The sequence below is a fragment of the Choloepus didactylus genome, chromosome 5 (genome assembly GCF_015220235.1).
Source record: "Choloepus didactylus isolate mChoDid1 chromosome 5, mChoDid1.pri, whole genome shotgun sequence".
In the NCBI taxonomy this organism is placed as follows: Eukaryota; Metazoa; Chordata; class Mammalia; order Pilosa; family Megalonychidae; genus Choloepus; species Choloepus didactylus.
Genome location: NC_051311.1, coordinates 148,325,777 through 148,348,888, shown reverse-complemented (window position 1 = coordinate 148,348,888; position 23,112 = coordinate 148,325,777). Strand labels below are relative to the sequence as shown.

The 23,112-nt window shown below is 40.6% G+C and overlaps 1 gene segment (V, D, J or C); it reads left to right on the top strand.

Annotated features, from left to right (window-relative positions):
* LOC119534592 overlaps window positions 1-23,112 on the top strand; it is a 140,512-nt gene that overhangs the window by 349 nt on the left and 117,051 nt on the right. Inside the window, 1 exon segment of the C gene segment in view lies at window positions 5-316. Coding sequence covers window positions 5-316 — 312 coding nt within the window.

Sequence of the window (23,112 nt, the reverse complement as noted above, 5' to 3'; positions counted from 1 at the left end):
GCAGCCAGTCAGAGTGCTCCCAACTTGGAATGGAGAAAGAGGTCAGTCACCGGGAAGACTGGGGCAACTGTGGAAATCACTTGTGATATTGTTGTACAAACCAGCACCTACCTCCACTGGTACCAACACCTAGAGGGGAAGGCCCCACAACGCCTTCTCTACTACTATCCCCGTTCCTCAAAGTTTTGGGTGGACTCGGGAATCGATCAACGGAAATATGATGCTTATACAAATAGAGACAACAGCTACAAATTACAAGTCCGAAATCTGAAGGAAAGTGATTCTGGCGTGTATTACTGTGCGGTGTGGGACAGGCACGGTGATTCAGACTTCCTCTATCCTGTGCTGAAAACTGCCTGTGGCTGCCGAGAACAGCCCTGGCCACAGGGTAGACAGCTGTTGTCTACTCACTTCCTGGCCCTGACTGCTTTACTCTGAGCAGTAAAAACCCTGAGCTGAAAACCCAGCCTCCACCTTTCCATCCCCCTCTGCTCTGAGCAGCAGTATCCCTGCACCCCACTGCCCCAGGCTCTTCCCACAGACCAAGCTGAGATCTCCAGGCCCTAACCGAACCATCTGCCTCAGGGCAAAGATCTTTCAGCTCTCCAGGGGCTGGGGGAGCCCCATTCCATCTGCTTCCCAGGACAGTCAAGGTCACCTGGGGCTGGTCTGATAAGGGAGATATTTAGGAGAGCCCACGGGAAGGCTGGCTGTGCTGAATCATTGATCCAATCATTATCTGGTGATAATGGCTGGAAATGGTGCTTATTCATTACTCAGGAGTATGAGAAATGATGGGATGGAGTCTTTGGACTACATGAAGGCCCCAAGCTGGTGTCTGTCGGAAAAAACAGATATTCCCCCGCCAATAACCAACCAAGATACTGTTGGCATGATTGGAAGTGTAGGGAAACATTGATTGTAGAAGATGTGCCAGCCATTGTCTTCTGCTTCTATATTCTTTTGAGGGAATCTATCCCAGCCCACTGCCAAAGCTATTCTCCATAAAACAAGTAAAACTCCTTTCCACTCCTTTCCCCCAACATACGAACAGCCACGTCACAACTGGACTGAAGTGACCAGATTATTATTTTTTCCTCAATAATACTGGGACGCTTGCGTGAACAATCCAATATGGAATAGTATGTATTAGACTTAAAAAGTCAATTTGAACTGAAATTGTATGCCTTTGAATTGAAGAGAAATGCTGCCCGCGGAGCCATTGTTTAAGGACGGAAAATGTATCCGTATAGAGGAGAGACTGACTGAGTGGACAGGTTATTTGAAGAGTGTGTGTGACTAACAAGGGAAATAGGTTTGTAGCAATTTTACATCTCATGTTCTAATTTTCTGTGGCAAGTATACAGACAAGCTGTTGATTTTTTGAGAGTGTGTGTGTGTGTGTGTGTGTGTGTGTGGAACTTTGCACCTGGCAGTCTTGCCAAATTCTCTTATTAATTCTAATTTAATTGACTTTTATATTTTCTGCATATACTGTTAAACCATCTGCAAATAAAAGCAGCTCTGCTTCTTCTTTTACAATCCTTCTGCCTTTTATTCCCTTTTCTATTCTTTTTTTTATTAAATTCAGTTTTATTAAAATACATTCACACACCATACAATCATCCATGATATACAATCCACTGTCCACAGTATGATAACATAGTTATGCGTTCATCACCACAATCTCTCTCTGAACATTTTCCTTACATCAGAAAGAACCAGAACAAGAATAAAAAATAAAAGTGAAAAAAGAACACCCAAATCATCCCCCCATCTCACACCATTTGTCCTTTAGTTTTTATCCCCATTCCTCCACTCATCCATACACTAGCTAAAGGGGGTGTGATCCACAGGGTCTTCACAATCACACTGTCACCCCTTGTAATCTACATTATTATATAATTGTCTTCAGGAGTCCAGACTGCTGGGTTGGAGTTTGGTAGTTTCAGGTATTTACTTCTAGCTATTCCAATACATTAAAGCCTAAGAGGTGTTATCTATATAGTGCATAAGAATGTCCACCAGAGTGACCTCTCGACTCCGTTTGGAATCTCTCAGCCACTGAAACTGTTTCGTCTCATTTTGCATCCCCCTTTTGGTCAAGAAGATACTCTCAGTCCCACGATGCCGGGTCCACATTCATCCCCGGAAGTCGTACTCTGCGTTGCCAGGGAGATTTACACCCCTGGGGGTCGGGTCCCATGTGGGGGAGGGGGGCAGCAAGTTCACAATGTTCGCTGCGATCTCAGCTTTTCCTCCAATTCCAAACTTGTGTCCAATGTGTGACTGGTTACTGGAGACCCCGAAAACACTGTTTCATATAGTTCTTGGGTAATTGCCAGCTGCTCTAGGGGAGAGACGAAATTCTGCTCCTCACCACTCCGCCATCTTGCCCCGCCTCCCCCTTTTCTATTCTTAATGCATGGTTTAAGACATCCAGGATTGTATTTAATAAAAACCAAGATGACCAGCATCCTTGCCTTAGTCCCATCATGAAGAGAAAAGAAAGCCTCGAGTGTTTCATGCTTCAGAGTTTCACCATATCGAAAATTTCCATCTGTGTGTGTGATGTACCTTTTTATTTATTTAACTTAAATAAGGGGAGATTAGCAATACAGCATGTGAATGGATTTAGGAAACAAGGAAAAAACAATAAGGTTTATTATAAATAGTTGAAATAGGAGAAAGAAACTTTCATGAACAATGAGTTCTTTGGTCAAGAACTCAGAGTGAGGGTTGGCTGCACTGGTGCCCTCTCCAGCTACTAACATGTAGAAGTGATAGATGAAATATTAAAATTAATTAAAATGACATACCGGCACTAAATATAAAAGGTAAATTTCAGTGGGGCAAAAAAAAAAAACAAACAAAAAAAGCACAACAGGGCATAGAAAGTAGAAGTTGAAGGTGCCCAACCCACTGGAAGGTGATTAAGTGATACAATGAGTGGGTGGGGTGGCTGGGGCTTCAGAGGCTGTCCAGGAGCCCAAGCCTGCAGAGACAAGGCATATTAAGTGTGTTGCTGATAATCCCTGAGCCACAGATCACTAAAGACCATGGACCATTAAGACACTTCAAGATTATAAATAAATAAAGTGATGCATAGTGGAGTGGTACAGATGGACAGAGGGCAGCTTCTAAATACCTCTGAGAGCATTCTCTTTTGTATGCAATGTTTTTATTTAATAAGAATCTTCTCTTTTGGTTTCTGGCCAGGGCCAGAACCACTTACTTGAGAGTCACAAAATTGAGCGCCTTGGTACCTTCTGTTGTTGTGTACAGTCACCTGTGCTCGTGTGCGCACGTGTGTGTGCCTGTGTGAGAATGAGTGCATTCAACCTCTCCAAGTCTCAGTGTTCTCATCTCTGATGGGGATTTTGGAGCATTGCCTGTACCTGAGGTAAATGGGCTGGAGTCACGTGGAGTCAGTTTACTGGACAGCTGGACTGCAGAGACACTTGCTCTCCGTTCACTCACAGGACACTCAGCAATTGATGCGTTTTCATTGGGCAACTGCCTCAGAATAGGATTTTCCAAGAGCAGTGTCACGTCAAGGGGAAGCCAGCAACATGCACGCTAAGCTTCCATTTTTCATTCTACCACACTTAGTTCAGTATCTGGAGTATTGACTCAGTTCAGAAGCACAGATTATTAGAGTTGGAAGAGCTAAGAAGTCACCCACCCCTCTCCTTTGGAGACTGGGGAAATGGGGACCTTGTGTGGAGGAGCTTTTTTCCTAGAACTGCCAGCACGTTTGGCGTGGAATTGGAAAAAGAGGTTTCCTGGCTTGCATTTCAGGACCCTTTCCATTCCGGGTGCCTTTTCAGTCACTGAGTCTTTGCTGTTAATAAACATAATTCACTGAAGCTCCCTTGTAAGGGAATATAACATGTGTGATCAACCTCCAGTGGCCAGCAGGTGGTGATAGAAGTTAATGTATCCAACGAAATGCAGTCAAAATACTGGACTTTTTAGGCAGGAAGCACAGAGTTGAAAACATCACATTTTGTATGAAAATGCAACAGGCTGATGAAGACAGCAAGTAATCCCTGAATAATAATCACCCAAGCAGTCATCTGGGGCATGGTCTCTGTAGACAGTCAGACTTGTTTCAAATTCTGGATGTGTTCTTGGTTAGCCTGGCACCCTCACATAAGCCTCAGTTTCATCTGAAAAATGGGGACAAATAACACCTACTATGTTCTTTGAGAATGGAATAAATATGTAAAATGTTTTTGACACTCAATAAAGGGTATTTATTGTCTTTAATGGATCAGATATTTCTGTTATTACCTTGAAAATTTACTCTTTGACTAAAGGCCATCAACTGTTAATTTTTAAATGCTGGGAGTTTCTACTGCTTTTCTGCTGTTGAAATTTCTATTAAGATTAATTGAATAGATAATATTCAAGAATATCCTATGCTCTTTGCTTTCTGACATCCAAGAGTTATATTCTTGAGTTTCTGCAATCTTTCTCATATTTTCTTTATGGTCCATTACACGTTAGGGTTTTAAAGGAAATTCTACATATATTTATATTCCATGGATGGCCACGCAGGTTTTGGAGTTTGTTAGACTTTGGTTTAAATCCAGAATCTGCTACCTACTTCTGATGAGCAGGTCAACCTTTTTAAAATTTGAATTCTCTCATCTGTCAAATGTGGTAGATTCTAACTACTTTGAAGCATTACTGTAAGCATTAAATTGTTGTAAAAATTCAAATGTAAAAAAAAATTAAAGAGTTTTTATTTTTTAACTTGTCACAGCCCTGGCGCGTGGCAGGTGCTGGGCTTGGCCACGTGCTGCTGGGCTGCTTGGTCAGCTAGGGGCCGGCCGGTCCACGCTGGCCTGGCTAGGAGCTGAGTCTGTTCCACAAAGTCTCGCATCCTCCACGGGTCAGTCCAGACTCGTTCTCCTGGCCGTGGTGGGGTCCTGAGAGCTGCCAGTAAGGACACCTGAGGCCTGGGCCTGGAGCAGGAGCTCCATAAATTCCTCCCGTGTTCAGGAAATGTGGGAAAAGCCTGAACCTCTTCATGGAAGGAGCTGGGAATTCACAACGTAAGGAGTGAGTTCTGGTTCTGGAAAATGTGGAGGGAGCACATTGCACCTTGTCTGTCCTATTGAAGACATGTATAGACTGAATCTGAGGACTCTGAAAAATAAATGAGAGTTAGAAGAATGGGGAAGGGAGTCAGAAAGGGAAGCTTTTCCCATTTATTTTTTTCCTCCAGTATTCCCAACCTGGACTCAAAGTTCAGGAAAAGACACCCGGAACCCTAGAATTATGCATTAAATTAAGGAAACAACACTAGGAGAAGTTCTTTATTTTAGGAAATTGACTATCTATGCATCAGAGAGCCTGATTTTGCTTTTTGCTTTTGTTCTCTTGTGTCCTTGCATACCACCTCCCAGACAATCCAGTGGCAGCCACAGCAGCCATTGACAGACAGGAGCCTAAAACATTTAGGGACAAGAAGGCTTCCCTCTGATAAGAGGAACTGTGGTCCGAAGAGTGTGGAGAGTCTCCCGTTGCCTCTTCTCTCTTTATCCTTTCACTGTTTGGCACTGGAGGCAGACACAGCGGAGGGAAGTGCACTGCAGAGCAAGCTCACTAAAGCCCCACGTCTCACAGGACAGGAGCAGAAATGGCTGTGGATTGGACTGTGTTGGGGAGACTGCAGAGCAGAGGGAGATTAAGAAAGCAATCACATACAATGTTGTATGGACCTCTGGGTTCACCCCCTAGATGCCCATGCATAGAGCTGGCTCTAAGCAGCCTACCAAAGGCTTTGCAAACTGAACTATAAGATAAACCACTGCCCAGGATGTAGGCCAGCCATTTGGTGCATACACAGGACAGAGCTGAGTAGTACTGCAAAGGCTGTGAAATCCTGAACTGACATGGGAACCACAGCCTACCAAATGCAGATACTAACTTGCAACCCCAACTGGGTCAACTGCCTGCTAACAAGCAGTAAACAAAAAGAAAACAAAATCAGCATTCTCCATAGGATTTAACCAGACCCAGAGTCCCAGAACAAATTATCAAATATGCATAGTCAGTATATGAAGAACCAGGGAAGTCATCAACATCTGGCAAGGGAAAAGCCAGTCAACAGATGCCAACCCTGAGATGGCAGAAATGTTGGACAAACAGGCAGAGAATTTATAGTAGTTAACATCAATATGGACAGCAATGCAAAGAGAAACATAATTAGAGAAATTTGGAAAGAATGATTGGTAGTAGAGATAGACAGAGGTAAGAGATATATATATACAGAGAGAAGTGTAGAGATAAAGATGGAGAGGGTTAATGAAGTACAGGAGAACTAAAGAGAAATTGAAGAGAGAGATGAAAAGGGGGAGAGAGGAAAATATAAAGGGAAGAATAGTGATAGGAGATGGAGACACCACAAGAAATATAGAGATATGGATATAAAAATGGGGAGAGAGAGAGAAAGAGTGTGTGTGTGTGTGTGTGTGTGTGAGTAGGGACAGAAATATGGGGAGAGAGAAATAGACGGATAGGGAGCTGCTGCATGTGGTAGAGCTATAAATCCGTGAATGATTGATGTCTAAATTCAGAATATCCTTAGGGATTGCCCAATTCTAATGTTCTAATTTTACTATTTCCCCTGCATTTATTAATCATGATATTTGCATTCAGAAGAACTTTCTTTCATGAGCTCTGTGGTATCCTGCAAAACCATTTATACTGGATTGACAGGGTAAATATTTGATTATTTTTCTTTTGTATTTCTGCCTTTGGAATAATAGAATGGTGCCTAAACCAACCCCCTATATGGCATTTTTTGGGTGTGCAGGAGTATATGTCATATATGTGTGTGTGTGTATATATATATATATGTATCAACGAACAATGTATTTGCTGTCATTTGATATTTTTATAGGTATTATTTAGGTGCTTGAATTGTCCCATCTGTGGCTGGTGAGAGCCACTGCAAGTTGGCTTTTCTGTGCTTTCACATGAGCTCAATAGTCTCTGATGTCTTCCTTGCTTTCAGTTATGATGCGATGGCATAGTCTTATCTTGTGTATATCCTGCCCCAGACCTGGATTAAGTCATTTCTCAATGGAGCTCTAGTTACCTTTAAATTACTTTTAGGGCTCATTACTTCAAGATTGTTATTGCTTCCGGTTCAGTGGACATTTCTTAGAGAAAACAGTTTCAAATTAAAGATCAGAGGGTTTTCACTTAAAATTTTCTATTTCTATATTTGTATTTCTTTACCCTTATACTGAAAGTCTTGGTTCCTAATAGTGTTAACAAATATACATAAAAATATACATACATCTAATTCTATAATCACCACTAACAACACTAGGCCCAGATGATGCGATTTATGATTATCTTTTCCTCTCCCTCTTTTCCTTCCTTTCTTGGCTTAGGGAGTATAATAAAAATACTATTTTTAAAAAAATCATTTGAAATAATTTGTCTGTACATGTTTATGCCAGCTTTGATGTATAGTTAGGTTCATTTATTTCAGTTTATTTTTCAGGTGCTATTTTTTCTTTTTAATTTATACTTATTTTGTATACACGAAGCATTTACATGGTTCCAAAGTCAAAAGTATAAAATTAGGTGCATTCAGAGATTCTAGCTTCCAAACTATTTTCCTCCTTCCTCTTCTCTCCCTCATCCTATAGGTAACAATATTTTTATTAGTTCCATTGGGTCAATTCATTTTTAAATTGATTTAGAAGAATTCTTTTCATTTTAAAGAGAGAAATAGTTTGTCCACCGTATGTGCAGTTCATACTCTTCCTATTTGAATTTGTTATTTATTTTTCTGTTCTAAGTTATTCAATTTTTATACAGTTCAATCAATCATTTCTTTTTGGCTTTTGCGGGACTTACTTCATGCCCAGAATCCAGGATAATGTTTTTATTATTTAATGTTGGTATCATTGATACATCTTGAATTACTTTCTGTAACAATTACTGTATGACATTAATAATGGATATGGGTATTCATTCCCTGCTAGTTACCATGCTAACCATTTTACATGTATGATCTTATTTAATCCTCTCAGAAACCTGATTCCCTAAGTACCATTGGATTTAACAGATGAAACGTTGAGTTACAGGTAAGTAACTTTTGCAAGGTCCAGCTTTGCATGTGGTAGGGATTTCAACCCAAGCAATGTGATGCAAAAACTAAGGAATCAATAATTTATTTTGCATTGTCTTATCTTTAATGAAGGTGAAGATTATTTCACAAGTTTATTGGTCAGTTTTCTTCTTTTGTCTATTACCTCTTCTTGTTCCTTGCCCATTCCTCTATTGGCATATTAGTATTTTTCTTAGTGTTTTTTAAGAAGTCTTAAATACCACTTTAGGGATATTGAGCCTTTGTTAAATATGTTAAAACTATTGACCTTCATGGCTATTTATTTATTTTTGATAATTTTTTGATGACTAGAAGTTGTATAGTTACTTTAGGTTTAATCTACTTTATGGTATCCACTTTTCATGTCAAGCCTAGAGAGTGCTAGCTCACTGCAGCTCATATGCAATCATCAACCTTAAATTCTAATGCATTTTTTAACACCTAAATCATATTCCAACTGAAATGTATTTGTGAGTGGTAAGGGAGCAATTCAACAGTATTTGTTTCCATACAGGGAGCCAGTTCCCATGAGAGAATTTGTTGAATAATTAATTGTTTCCTGATTTGAATGTACAACTTTTTTCATACAATAAAATATTACATATATGTTATTCTCTTTCTGGGTGGTCTATTCTGTTCAACAAATCTCCCTATTCTCATGCAAATAGTGCACTCTTTTGGTTACTCAGGGTTTTAGTTCTTTTTATATTCTGGTGGAATTAATTTTCTTTTATTACATTTTTAAAAGATATTTTTCTCCATTTTAGTGATGGCATACTTCTCCTTTCTCATTCATAAACTAAATTTCTACCCCAACAAGCTTTTTCAGTGCATCAAGGTGCTTGATTCTGCCTCCTGCGTGATGGCTGGGACTCTCAGGCAAAAGGGAAATCATCCGAGTTTCCTGCCCTTCTCATTTCCCAGCTTTAATTTATGACAGCAGAAAATGAATTATCTAACAGAGGACAAACAATGACCCAAAGGGAATTTTTCAACATTTTATTATGAATAGTTTAAACACATACCCAAATACTTTTTTTTTTTTTAATTTTTATTGGGATTGTTCAGATACCATACAATTATCCAAAGATCCAAAGTGTACAATCAGTTGCCCCTGGTACCCTCATACAGCTGTGCATCCATCACCACACTTAATTTTTGTTCAATTTTTAGAAACTTTTCATTACTCCAGACAAGAAATAAAGTGAAAGATGAAAAAAGAAAAGAAAAAAAAAAAAGAAAAGGAAACTCGAATCCTCCAGTATCTCTAACCAACCCCCTCAATTGCTGACTCGTAGTATTGGTATAGTACATTTGTTACTGATTATGAAAGAACATTGAAATACTACTAACTGTAGTATATAGTTTGCAATAGGTACACATTTTTTCCCTATATGCCCCTCTATTATTAACTTCTAATTGTATTGTTATACATTTGTTCTGGTTCATGGAAGAGATTTCTAATATTTGTACAGTTAATCATGGACATTGCCCACCATAGGATTCAGTTTTACACATTCCCATCTTTTGACCTCCAACTTTCCTTCTGGGGACATATATGACTCTGAGCTTCCCCTTTCCACCTCATTCATGCACCATTCAGCACTGTTTTTTATTCTCACATCTTGCTACCTACACCTCTGTTCATTTCCAAACATTTAAGTTCATCCTAGTTGAACATTCTGCTCATACTAAGAAACCACTCCCCATTCTTTAGCCTCGTCCTATATCTTGGTACCTTATATTTCATGTCTATGAGTTTGCATATTATAATTAGTTCCTATCAGTGAGACCTTGCAATATTTGTTCTTATGTGTCTGGCTTATTTCACTCAGTATATTGCCCTCAAGGTTTTGTCATCAACCAATTTTTTTTTAATATGGTTTTGTTTACACACCATACATTCCATCCTAAGTAAACAATCGATGGTTCTCTGTATGGTCACATATTTATGTGTTCTCCACCTTTACCACTATCTATATAAGGACATCTACATTTCTTCCACAAGGCAGGAGGGAAAGTCAAAGAAGGTAGAGAGGCAAAAGAAAAAGAAAAAAAGAAAGAGGAAAGCAAAAAAGCTAGGAAGCAGCAAAAGGAAAGATAACCTTAAATCAAAGTAAAGAGTTAGACAACACCACCAATGTCAAGTGTCTAACACGCCTCCCCTATCCCCACCTCTTATCTGCATTTACCTTGGTATATCACCTTTGTTTCATTAAAGGAAGCATAATACAATGGTTCTATTAGTTACAGTCTCTAGTTGACATTGATTGCATCCCTCCCCCAATGCCTCCCCATTTTTAACACCTTGCAAGGTTGACGTTTGCTTGTTCTCCCTCATAAAAGAACATATTTGTACATTTTATCACAATTGTTGAACACTCTAGATTTCACCAAGTTACACAGTCCTAGTCTTTATGTTTCCTCCTTTTTCTGGTGTCTCACATGCTCCCAACCTTCCTCTCTTAACTGTATTCATAGTTATCTTTGTTCAGCGTACTTACATTGCTGTGCTACCATCTCCCAAAATTGTGTTCCAAACCACACACTCCTGTCTTCTCCTATCATTCTGTAGTGCTCCCTTTAGTATTTCCTGTAGGGCAGGGGTCTTGTTCACAAAGTCTCTCATTGTCTGTTTGTTGGAAAATATTTTGAGCTCTCTCTCATATTTGAAGGACAGCTTTGCTGGATATAGGATTCTTGGTTGGTGGTTTTTCTCTTTTGGTATCTTAAATATATCCCACCACTTCCTTCTTGCCTACATGGTTTCTGCTGAGAGATTCGCACATAGTCTTATTAAGCTTCCTTTGTATGTGATGGATTGCTTTTCTCTTGCTGCTTTCAGGATTCTCTCTGTCTTTGATGTTAGATAATCTGATTATTAAGTGTCTTGGCATAGGCCTATTCAGATCTATTCTGTTTGGAGTACGCTGCGCTTCTTGGATTTGTAATTTTATGTCTTTCATAAGAGATGGGAAATTTTCATTGATTATTTCCTCTATTATTGCTTCTGCCCCTTTTTCCCTTCTCTTCTCCTTCTGGGAAACCAAAGATATGTACATTCTTGTACTTTGTTTCATCCTTAAGTTCCTGGAGACATTGTTCATATTTTTTCATTCTTTTCTCCATCTGCTCCTTTGCTTGTAGGCTTTCAGGTGTTTAGTTCTCGCATTCCTGAGTGTTTTCTTCTGCCTCTTGAGATCTGCTGTTGTATGTTCCATTGTGTCTTTTGTCTCTTGTGTTGTGCCTTTCATTTCCATAGATTATGCTAGTTGTTTTTTTGAATTTTCGATTTCTGCCTTATATATGCCCAGTGTTTTCTTTATAGCTTTTATCTCTTTTGCCGAATCTTCTCTAAACTTTTTGAATTAATTTAGCATTAGTTGTTTAAATTCCTGTGTCTCAGTTGAAGTGTATGTCTGTTCCTTTCACTGGGCCATAACTTCATTTTTCTTAGTGTAGGTTATAGTTTTCTGTTGTCTAGGCATCTGACCTCCTAGGCCACCCCAATCAGGTTTTCCCAGATGGGAACAGGCTCAGGTTACATAAGGAGGAAATATTCCATATCCAGTTTTCCTGACGGTTTTTCTTAGAGGATTGATACACCCTGTGCTTTTCTGCCTGGCAGGTGCACCTGTCAGTCTGTCACCGGCTGGTGTAAGGGGTTGTCTCCCATGGCTCTGCTCCCCCAGGCTTTGGGGTCTGTTTCCAGTAAGGCAGACAGTACAGCTGGGCCTCTCCCTTTCCTCTTGGGAAGCTATGTCCCCTCCAGAGAGGTCATCTGCATATCAATAAGTTCTTTGTTTCTCTGACTCTGCTGGTCAAAGTGCTGCGATTTTAAAATGGCTGAGGCTTTCTTTATTGCAAAGTGCTGCGGGCTGAAAATGGCTGAAGCATTCTCCACAGAGATAGAAAGGGACAGAAAGCTCCCAAATTCACCCGTCAGCCAGAGATAGCACCTGATTCTCTGGGCTCCCCATCCTGAGACAGATATGCCCCCTGACTCTCCCAGGGTCGGTTGTCACCAAAAGCCTCTGTCTGCTTCTTGGGGATTCGCTGTCTGTATTGAGCAGTTAACATGAAAACCCCAGTTGGAGCTGGGCTGAGGTACACTAGCTCGTTTGGAGAGTGCTGCTCTCTAACACTGCGAGGCTCCCGTGAGGGAGGGGCTCTTGGCTCTCGGCTCTCAGGGCGGGTCCGCAGTTTTTACATACAGATTTTATGCTGTGATTTCGGGCATTCCTCCCAGTTCAGGCTGGTGGATGATGAGTGGACAGGCACTTGGGGTCTCCCCGCAGTTGTTCCAGGTTATTTATTAGTTTTTTGGTCATTTATGAATTGTTCCAGGGGGACTAACAGTCTTGCATTCCTCTCTATGCCACCATCTTAGCTCCTCCCCAAATACATTTTTAAAAGTGGTAGACTACCAAATAAAATAGACGATGCCCAGTTAAATGTGAAATTCAGGTAAAAAAACAATAATCACTTAATTTTTTTTTTAACTAAACCTGGCAACCCTACCTGGAAGACTCTTTTGACTCAAGAATCAACAGAAATCCTCTAAGAACTTGATTTGCACCTACCTCCATCCCCCAATCACGTACCTTCCTTTACCTTTTAGGAGAGTCAAATGTAGACCAACATAATTAACCGTAATTTATTTTAAAAAAGCAGAGTCAAAGGTTATCCCATTTGATGTCTGTCCTTGCCTCAGATATTACTTACAGATGTCGAAAGGATGTTTCCTCTCCTGACAAGCCTGGAGCAGCCCCAGGGACATGTTGAAACTGAACCCAGGGAAGCTAGCCTGCTTTAGGACTGCTCGCTGCACCAGGAACAGGCAAGCTCTATCCACGGTTCTACTACACAAGACACCTGCACTCAACCTGCTTGGAGTTCCGAACTCTCCGGGCTCCAGGCTCTTTCTTGCAGAGAGGGCTGCTCCCAGCCTGCCTCTAGAGGGCGCTCAGGAGGTGGGTTGAATCAGAGTAAGGGCTCCTCTCCCAGTCCTGTCCCAGCCCCCACCCCTTCTGTATAAATAGCTTGGAGGTCTTCTGACCCAGATGCTCAGCTTCTTCTCCCTGCCTGTGATACCAGTTAGGAAGAACAGCTCTAACTCACTGCCCTTTACTCCTGGGATGACTTTCTTTTTGGGTAGGATTTGAGTTTTCAGAGGGAGTTCTTCTTTCATCATCTGGTTGCCTTTGCTTCTAAAGCCCAAGAGAGGAACATGCTGTGGGCTGTGGCTCTACTTCTAGCTTTCTTGGCTCCTGGTAAGTGTGTTGCATAGATGCTCATGGGTTGTTTCCTTGAATTATGGATTTTCTCTTAAGGAACTGCTATTACTGCTTGCTTATTAATTTTGTTGTTGTTCCCACTGCAGCCAGTCAGAGTGCTCCCAACTTGGAATGGAGAAAGAGATCAGTCACCGGGAAGACTGGGGCAACTGTCGAAATCACCTGTGATATTGTTGACTACAACAGCTACCTCCACTGGTACCGACACCAAGAGGGGAAGGCCCCACAACGCCTTCTCTACTATGCACCCAGTTCCTCAAAATTTTGGGAGGACTCAGGAATCAAGCGATGGAAATATAACCCTTATACAGGTAGAGATAACAGCTATAAATTAGTACTCCGAAAACTGGAGGAAAGTGATTCTGGCATGTATTACTGTGCGAGGTGGGGTAGGCACGGTGATTCAGACTTCCTCTATCCTGTGCTGAAAACTGCCTGTGGCTGCTGAGAGCAGCCCTGGGCCACAGGGTAGACAGCTGTTGTCTCCTCACTTCCTGGCCCTGACTGCTTTACTCTGAGCAGTAAAAACCTAACCTCCACCTTTCCATCCCCCCCTGCTCTGAGCAGCAGTATCCCTGCACCCCACTGCCCCAGGCTCTTCCCACAGACCAAGCTAAAGTCTCCAGGCCCTAACAGAACCATCTACCTCCGAGCATAGATCCTTCAGCTCTCTAGGGGGTGGGGGAGCCCCATTCCGTCTGCTTCCCAGGACAGTCAAGTTCACCTGGGGTTGGTCTGAGAAGGGAGATACTTTGGAGAGCCTATGGGAAGGCTGCCTATGCTGAATCATTGATCCAATCATTATCTGGAGATGATGGCTGGAAATGGTGCTTATTTATTACTCAGAAGTGTGAGAAATGATGGGATGAAGTCTTTGGACTTCATGAGGGCCCCAAGCTGGTGTTTGTTGGAAAAACAGAGATTCCCCCACCATAACCAACCAAGATACTGTTGTCATGAGTGGAAGTGTAGGGAAACATTGATTGTACAAGATATGCCAACCATTGTCTTCTACTTTTATATTCTTTTGAGGGACTCTATCCTAACCCACTGCCAAAGCTATTCTGTTTAAAACAAGTAAAACCCCTTTCTACTCCTGTCCCCGAACATAGACACAGCCACATCACAACTGGACTGAAGCAATCAGGTTATTATTTTTTCCTTAAAAATTAAAATGGGACACTTGTGTGAACAATCAGATAAGGAATAGTGTATATTAGGCTTGAAAAGTCCATTTGAGTTGAAATAGTATACCTTTGAATTGAAGAGAAAGGGTTGTGGCTGCCCCACAGAACCACTGTTTAAGGACAGAAAATGTATCCATATAGAGAGGAGACTGATGAAGGGGTCATAACATTTAAGGAGTGTGTGTGACTACCAAGGGAAAATATGTTTGTAGCAATTTGGCATCTCATATCCTAATTTTCTGTGGCTGGTATACAGAAATGCTATTTTTCTGTTTGTGTGTGTGTAACTTTGCACCCGGCAGTCTTGACAAATTCTCTTATTAATTCTAATATAATTGACTTTTAAATATTCTGCATATACTATTAGAGCATCTGCAAATAAAGGCAGCTCTGTTTCTTCCTTTACAGTCCTTCTACCTTTTATTCCCTTTCCTATCCTTAATCATAGGTTAAGACATCCAGGGTTTTATTTAATAAAAACCAAGATAAGTGGCATCCTTGCCTTAGTCCCATTTTCAAGAGAAAAGAAAGCCTCAAATGTTTCATCCTTAAGAATTTCACCATATCAAAACTTTCCAACCATGTGTGTGGTGTATCTTGTTATTTATTCAACTTTATTAAGGAGAGATTAGCAAACCAACATGGGAATAAGTTTAGGAAACAAAGAAAAAATAATGAGGTTTGTTAAAATAAGACAAAAAGAAACTTTAATGAGCAGTGAGCTTTAGGTGAAGAACAGAGAGTAAGGGCTGGCTCTGCTGGTGCCCTCTCCAGCTACTAACATGTAGAACTGATAGATGAAAATATTAAAATTAATTAAAATTACACACCTGCACTAAATATGAAAGGTAAATTTGGGTGGGGCAAGACAAACAGGGCATAGAATGTGGCAGGTGTAGGTGAAGCGGCACAACCCGCAGGAAGGCGATTATGTGACACACTGAGGGGTGAGTGCAGCTGGGGCTTCAAAGGCTGTCCAGGAGCCCAAGCCAAGTCTGCCCCATGCATGGCTGATTCCTAGGTGTAGAGGCTGGGTCAGTGATCTACCCACAATCACAGGTTGAGAGACAGACTGAGCCTCAGCACCCACACTTTTGTCTGTTACACTTTCATGGAACCCAGGAAGATCAAGCACTTGGGAAAAGGCCAGCACTCATAATCCATGGGGGAGTCTACAAGTGAGGAAACAGGGAAAATGGACCTAAAGAATGTTTAAAATTATCAAAGAAATACAGAAGGGAATAGCATTGAATAAGAATTCGAGTTTCTGAAACAAGACCTAAACCAGCACTCAACATACCTCTGATTTAAATGAAACCACAGAACATCAAAACACACAAAACCTGTAAAAAGTCTTGTTAGTATCAGGTCCAAACAAAGACGGATCCCACACAAATGGACCTTAATCCTGAGTCTTTGCATGTCGTGGCAAACATAGAAAATGATCCTGTGTGTCAGTCTCATTGTGGTAAACAGGCGATGCTCCTCACGGCCAGAGGCCACAGGTTTTGGAGTCCTGGAGCCCCGGGCCCCAGGGACTGACCCTGAGGACCGAGTGGTCTGGACCTCAGGCAGCCTCAGCCCTGTCATAGCCCACAGCCATCCAGGATATGAACCCTTGATCCACCAAATCCTAAATATACATTCAGGAAATGCCGAGGGAGCCTGGCACTGGTAAGTTCCACCTGGTGAGCTGGCAGGACTGTAAGCAGAGTCTGGTAACAGGAAGTGGGACTGGGAGGCCAGGAGGCTCCACATGGGAAGGGCACAGGGGAGCTGCACCCCAGCTGCGCCCCAGGGAGGTGGTGTCATCCTGGGGATCGGACATCTCTGCCAGGAGGGAGTGTGTGGCCTCATTTCCTGCTTTGTGTAGCCAATGCCATGTAATCATATCCTTTCATTTAAAGAAGCTTTATGTCCTTGAGCTGTGTCTGATAGCATCTTTCCATCAGTCACTTGAGTGTTCTGTAATTGCCAAAGCAAACGCAGGGGCTGAAGTGCATGTGGAACTGGCACGGAGATCCTGGACCCTAGTGACCACATAGATTTTGGGGAGAAAGAAGGAAACTGCAGAGAAAGAGATGACCTGAAAAGTCAGGCAGATGATCATGAGAGTTTTGCAGGGTGTCCTATCTTGTTTCATCTCTAAAGTATACTCAAACAATGAAAAGATTGACAAGAACAACATTAGGGAAAACAGAGTTTATAATTTAGTAGAGTCTATAACTATTTGAAATCCTCTAAGTTTTGTACATTTAAATTAAGTCTGAAGAAATATAATGGGAAAAATGATTTCATTCATAAGGTCCTTAATATATGAAGAATATCTTTATCTAACAACGAGCAGAAGCTGTACAAAGAGAAGTAGACCGTTGTGTGCTCATTATTTTGTTTACTTTCCATGCAACCCTGGGAAGTCCCTTGTTAGAGGAGGAAAGGGAGGTGAAACAACAATCCTTATGCTACTTTCAGGCATCTTAATTCTTCCCCTGCTTCTAATGGGCATCCCCTGGAAACACCACCAATGCCGGCTCAGATGGTGGGCACGGGTTTGGGGGAGAGGTGGCTGCTCTGTGCGGGCCCCTTGCTCCCAGGCAGGCAGCACAGCACACTCCCCGCCCTGTTGCTGCAATTGGCTAAATGCAGCCTGAGATCCACCAGCCAGACCCAACTTCCCATCCCAACCCCAATTCCCTTTCGGTGTGTGGCCTTGGAAATGTTACTTAAAATAACGACTTTGCTTTCCTCAACTTTATTGTGAAGATAATCATATTTACCCATAGGGTTGTTTTGAGGATTTAGTAGAACCATGAGCACACATCCATGAGAGCAGTGCTAAATGTAGAGGGTGTTCAGTCACTGATAGCTATCATTGCCATTACTATTCCGTCCCCATCCTTCAAGCATTTATTTAGAACTCTAGCCGTTTATCACCCCTAGTGCATCACCTTGCATCAGATTTCTGTCTCTCCTCTCACTCTCCAGCCTCCTTTTCCCTTCCCCAGTTTTCTCACCAGTTACTTCTTTGCCCCATCAGGGAAGCAGCTGCACAGGCCATAACCTGTCCTCTCCCACCCACAAATCCTAGTTCATCCCAGCACCTCTTTATTTTTTTTAATTCACTTTTATTGAGATATATTCACATCCCATGCAGTCATACAAAGCATACAATCTATTGTTCACAGTACCGTTGTATAGTTGTGCATTCATCACCAAAATTAACTTTTGAACATTTTCATTAGCACATACACAAAAATAATAAGAATAAAAATTCAAGTGAAAACAATAAAGTAAAAAAAAAACACTGGGTGCCTTTTTTCTTTTTTTGCCCCCATTTTTCTACTCCTCTATCCATACACTGGGCAAAGGAGAGTGTGGTCCATACGGCTTTCCCAATCACATTGTCACCCCTCATAAGCTACATTTTTTTACAATCATCTTTAAAATTCAAGGGTTCTCAGTTCTAGTTTGATAGTTTCTGGTATTTACTGCTAGCTATTCCAATTCATTAGAACCTAAAAAGGGTTGTCTATATTGTGCAGAAGAGTGCCCACCAGAGTGACCTCTTGGCTCCTTTTGTAATCTCTCTGGCACTGAAGGTTATTTCATTTCATTTCACACCCCCCTTTTGGTCAAGAATATGTTTTCTATCCAATGATGCTGGGTCTAGATTCCTCCCCAGGAGTCATATTCCACGTTGCCAGGGAGATTTACACCCCTGAGTGTCAAATCCCATGTAGTGGGGAGGGCAGTGATTTCACCTGCCAAGTTGGCTTAGCTAGAGAGAGAGGGCCGTGTCTGAGCAACAAAGAGGCATTTGGGAGGAGACTATTAGGCACAATTATAGGAAAGCCTAGTCTCTCCTTTGCAGCAACAGTCTTCCCAAGGGCAAGACCCATTGTAGAAGGCTTGGCCCATCAAACAACCAGTGCCCAATGTCTGTGAGCACATCAGCAACCATCAAATTGAGGAAGCCCAACACCCCTGCATTCTCCAACAGCTCCTCAGGATGGCTCTGCATATTTTTTTCATTTTTTTTTAATTAACAATTCTTTTAAATTAACTATTAACCATATCAAAAAAATTAAGAAAAACATATGATAAAAAAACATTTCAAAAAAACCATTACAAGGGAGTAAGAAAAAGACAACTAACCTGAAATAACTACTTTACTTCCAACATGTTCGTACTCTACCCCAAGAAAACAGTCTAATACGGCAATATTTCTGTGAACTTGTTGCTACCATACCCACCAGAAGTTAACAAAGCATAGTCATTCCTGGGCATTCCCAGAACATTAAATTTACCCATGATAGATTATCTGTTCTTATTGGGTTATCATTCCCCCTTCATTAATTCCTCTCTTTCGCTACTTCCCCTACATTCTATATTATAAACCATTTGTTTTACATTTTTTAATGTTCACATTAGTGGTAGCATATAATATTTCTCTTTTTGTGCCTGGCTTATTTCGCTCAGCATTATGTCTTCAAGGTTCATCCATGTTGTCATATGTTTCATGACATCATTCCCTCTTGCTGCTGCATAGTATTCCATCGTGTGTATATACCACATTTTAATTATCCACTCATCTGTTGAAAGACATTTGGTTTGTTTCCATCTCTTGACAATTGTGAATGATGCTGCTATGAACATTGGCGTACCGATATCTGTTCATGTCACAGCTTTCAGATCTTCTGGGTATATACCAAGAAGTGCAATTGGTGGATCGAAGGGCAACTCTGTATCAAGTTTTCTAGGGAAATGCCAGGCTGTCTTCCAGAGTGGCTGAACCATTACAGAGTCCCACCAATAATGAATAAGAGTTCCAATTTCTCCACATCCTCTCCAGCATTTGTAGTTTCCTGTTTGTTTAATAGCAGCCATTCTAATTGGTGTGAGATGGTATGTCATTGTGGTCTGAATTTGCATCTCTCTAATAGCTAGTGAAGCTGAACATTTTTTCATGTGTTTCTTGGACATTTGTATTTCCTCTTCAAAGAACTGTCTTTTCATATCTTTTGCCCATTTTATAATTGGGCTCTCTGTGCTATTGTCATTGAATTGTAGGATTTCTTTCTATATGCAAGATATCGGTCTTTTGTCAGATACATGGTTTCCAAAAATTTTTTCCCATTGAGTTGGCTGCCTCTTCACCTTTTTGACAGATTCCTTTGAGGTAGAGAAATTTCTAAGCTCGAGGGGTTCCCATTTATCTATTTCTTCTTTTATTGCTTATGCTTTCGTTGTAAGGTCTAGGAAGTGGCCGCCTAATACAAGGTCTTGAAGATGTTTCCCTCCATTATCTTCTAGGAGTTTATGCATGCCTGGAATGAACCCCACTAGGTCATGGTGTATGATTTTTTTAATGTGTCTTTGGCTTCGATTTGCAATATTTTGTTGAGAATTTTTGCATCTATATTCATTAGGGAGATTGGCCGGTAGTTTTCCTTTTTTGTGGCATCTTTGCCTGGTTTTGGTATTAGATTGATGTTAATTTCATAGAATGTGTTAGGTAGTGTTCCATTTTCTTCAATGTTTAGAAATAGTTTAAGTAAGACTGGTGTCAGTTCTTTTTGGAAGTTTCATAGAATTCCCCTGTGAAGCCATCTGGCCCTGGGCATTTATTTGTGGGAAGTTTTTTGATGACTGATTGGATCTCTTTTCGTTATTGATTGGTTGAGGTCTTCTGTTTCTTCTCTGGTCAGGCTAGGTTGTTCATACATTTCCAGGATTTGTCCACTTCCTCTACATTATCCAGTTTGTTGGCATACAGTTGTTGCACAGTATCCCCTATAATTTTTTTTTAATTTCTTTGGGATCTGCAGTAATGTCACCTTTCTCATTCAATATTTTGTTTAATGGGTCTTCTCTCTCTTTTATTTTGTCAGTCTAGCTAGGGGCTTGTCAATCTTCTTGATCTTCTCAAAGAACCAACTTTTGGCATTGTTTATTTTCTCTGTTGTTTTTTTTTTTGTTGTTCTCTATGTCATTTATCTCTGCTTTAATCCTTGTTAATTCTTTTCTTCTACCTGGTTTAGGATTAGTTTCCTGTTAATTTTCTAGCTTCTTCAGTTGCTCCATTGGTTCTTTGATTTTAGCTCTTTCTTCCTTTGGATGTATGCATTCAGTGCTATAAGTTTCCCCCACACTACTGCTTTTGCTGCATCCCGTATGTTTTGATATGTTGTGTTCTCATTTTAATTCGTCTCTGTATATTTAGCAATTTCTGTTGCTATTTCTTCTTTAACCCACTGATTGTTTAGGAGTGTGTTGTTTAACCTCTAGGTATATGTGAATTTTCTAAATCTCTGATGATTATTGACTGATAATTGTATTCCATTGTGGTCAGAGAATGTGCTTTGAGTAATTTCAATTTTTTTAATTTATTGAGGCTTGTTTTATGTCCCAGCCTATGATCTGTTCTGGAGAAAGTTCCATGAGCACTACAGAAAAATGTATATCCTGGTGATTTGGGATGTAATGTTCTATACATGCCTGTTAAAGCGAATTCATTTATCAGACTGTTTAGGTTTTTGATTTCCTTATTGGTCTTCTGTCTGGTTGATCTATCTATAGGAGAGAGTGATGTGTTGAAATCTTGGATAAGTATTATGGAGACATCAATTGCTTCCTTTAGTTTTGCCAGTGTTTGTCTCATGTATTTTGTGGCCCCTTGATTGGGTGCATAAACAATTATGATTGTTATTTCTTCTTGTTGAATTGCCCCTTTTATTAGTATGTAGTGGCCTTCTTTGTCTCTTATAACATCCTTGTATTTAAAGTCTATTTTTTCTGAGATTAATAATGCTACTCCTGCTTTCTTTTGGTGGTAGTTTGCATGAATATTTTTTCCATCCTTTCACTTTCAATCTCTTTGTGTCCCTATGTCTAAGATGAGTCTCTTGTACGCAGCATATTGATGATTCAGATTTTTTATCCAGTTTTGCCAATCTATGTCTTTGAATTGGGGAGTTTTATCCATTTACATTCAATGTTATTACTGTGAAGGCATTAGTTGAATCAGTCATCATCCTTTGATTTATGTTTGTCAGATATATTTTTTTCCTCTCTCTCTTAACTTTCTTTAACGTACCGATATTGAATTATTTAGTACTGAAACTTTATCCATCTCTCTCTCTCCTTTCTTTGTGTCTCTGTCAGTAGGACTCCTTTTAGTATCTCAAGTAGGGTAGGTCTCGTGTTAGCAAATTCTCTCAGCAGTTGTTTGTCTGTGAAAAATTTAAGCTCTCCCTAAAATTTGAAGGAGAACTTTTCTGGATAAAGAATTGTTGGTTGGCAATTTTTTTCTCTCAGAATTTTAAATATGTCATGCCCCTGCCTTCTCACCTCCATGATACCTGCTGAGTAGTCAATACTTAGTCTTATGCTATTTCCTTTGTTTTTGGTGAATTGCTGTTCTCTTGCTGCTTCCAGAACTTGTTCCTTCTCATCAGTATTTGAAGATCTGATCAGAATATATCCCTGAGTGGATTTATTTGGATTTATTCTTTTTGGAGTCCATTGGGCATTTATGAGTTGTGTACTTATGTTGTGTAGAAGGTTTGGGAAGTTTTCCCCAACAATTTCTTTGAATACTCTTTCTAGACCTTTACCCTTCTCTTCCCCTTCTGGAACACCAATGTCTCTTATATTTGGACGTTTTATGTTATGTATCATATCCTTGTGGTCCGTTTTGATTTTTTTGATTTTTATCCCATTCTTTCCTTTGTTCTTTCATTTTATGTTCTGTCATCCTAGAGGTCACTGATTCCTTGTTCAGCTTCCTCTAGTACTGTACTATGACTACCCAGAATCTCTTTAGTTTGGTCAACAGTTTCTTTTACTTGCATAAGATCATGTATTTTTTTATTTACTCTTGCAATTTCTTCTTTATGCTCTTCTAGGGTCTTCTCATTGTCCTTTATATCTTGTGCCATGCTCTTCTTCATGTCCTTTATATCCTGTGCCGTGCTCTCATTGTTTGTCTTTAGTTGTTTGTTTACTTGTTCCAAGTACTGTGTCTTCTCTTATCTTTTGATTTGGGTGTGCAGGTTTGGGTTATCCATATCATCTGGTTTTTCATATACTTAAAAATTTTCTGTTGTTTTTGGCCTCTTGGCCTTTGCTTAACTTGATAGGGTTCTTTTAGGATATGTAGACTGATTCAAACACTTATCTTTAATTTGTCATATCTAGAGCTTGGTGGAGTACTCTTTAACTAACCAGCAGGTGGCATCCATGAGCCACCTATTCTCCTGAAGGCAGTTCTCCCCAACTTTGCCTTTGTGGTGAGTAGGGGTTTGAGTCTTGTGGGGGTCCAATTTGTGTGCCAAGTTTGCATGTGTAGTTGGTGCTGCCTGCCCTGAATGTGCAGCATGTGTCTGAGTGGTTAGGGAGGGAGGGCAGGTTTAATAATCAAATCTCCCAGGTGTTCCTGGTGATTTAATGCTGTTGGAAGGGTCTAATCCTTCAGTTCAGTCTCGCC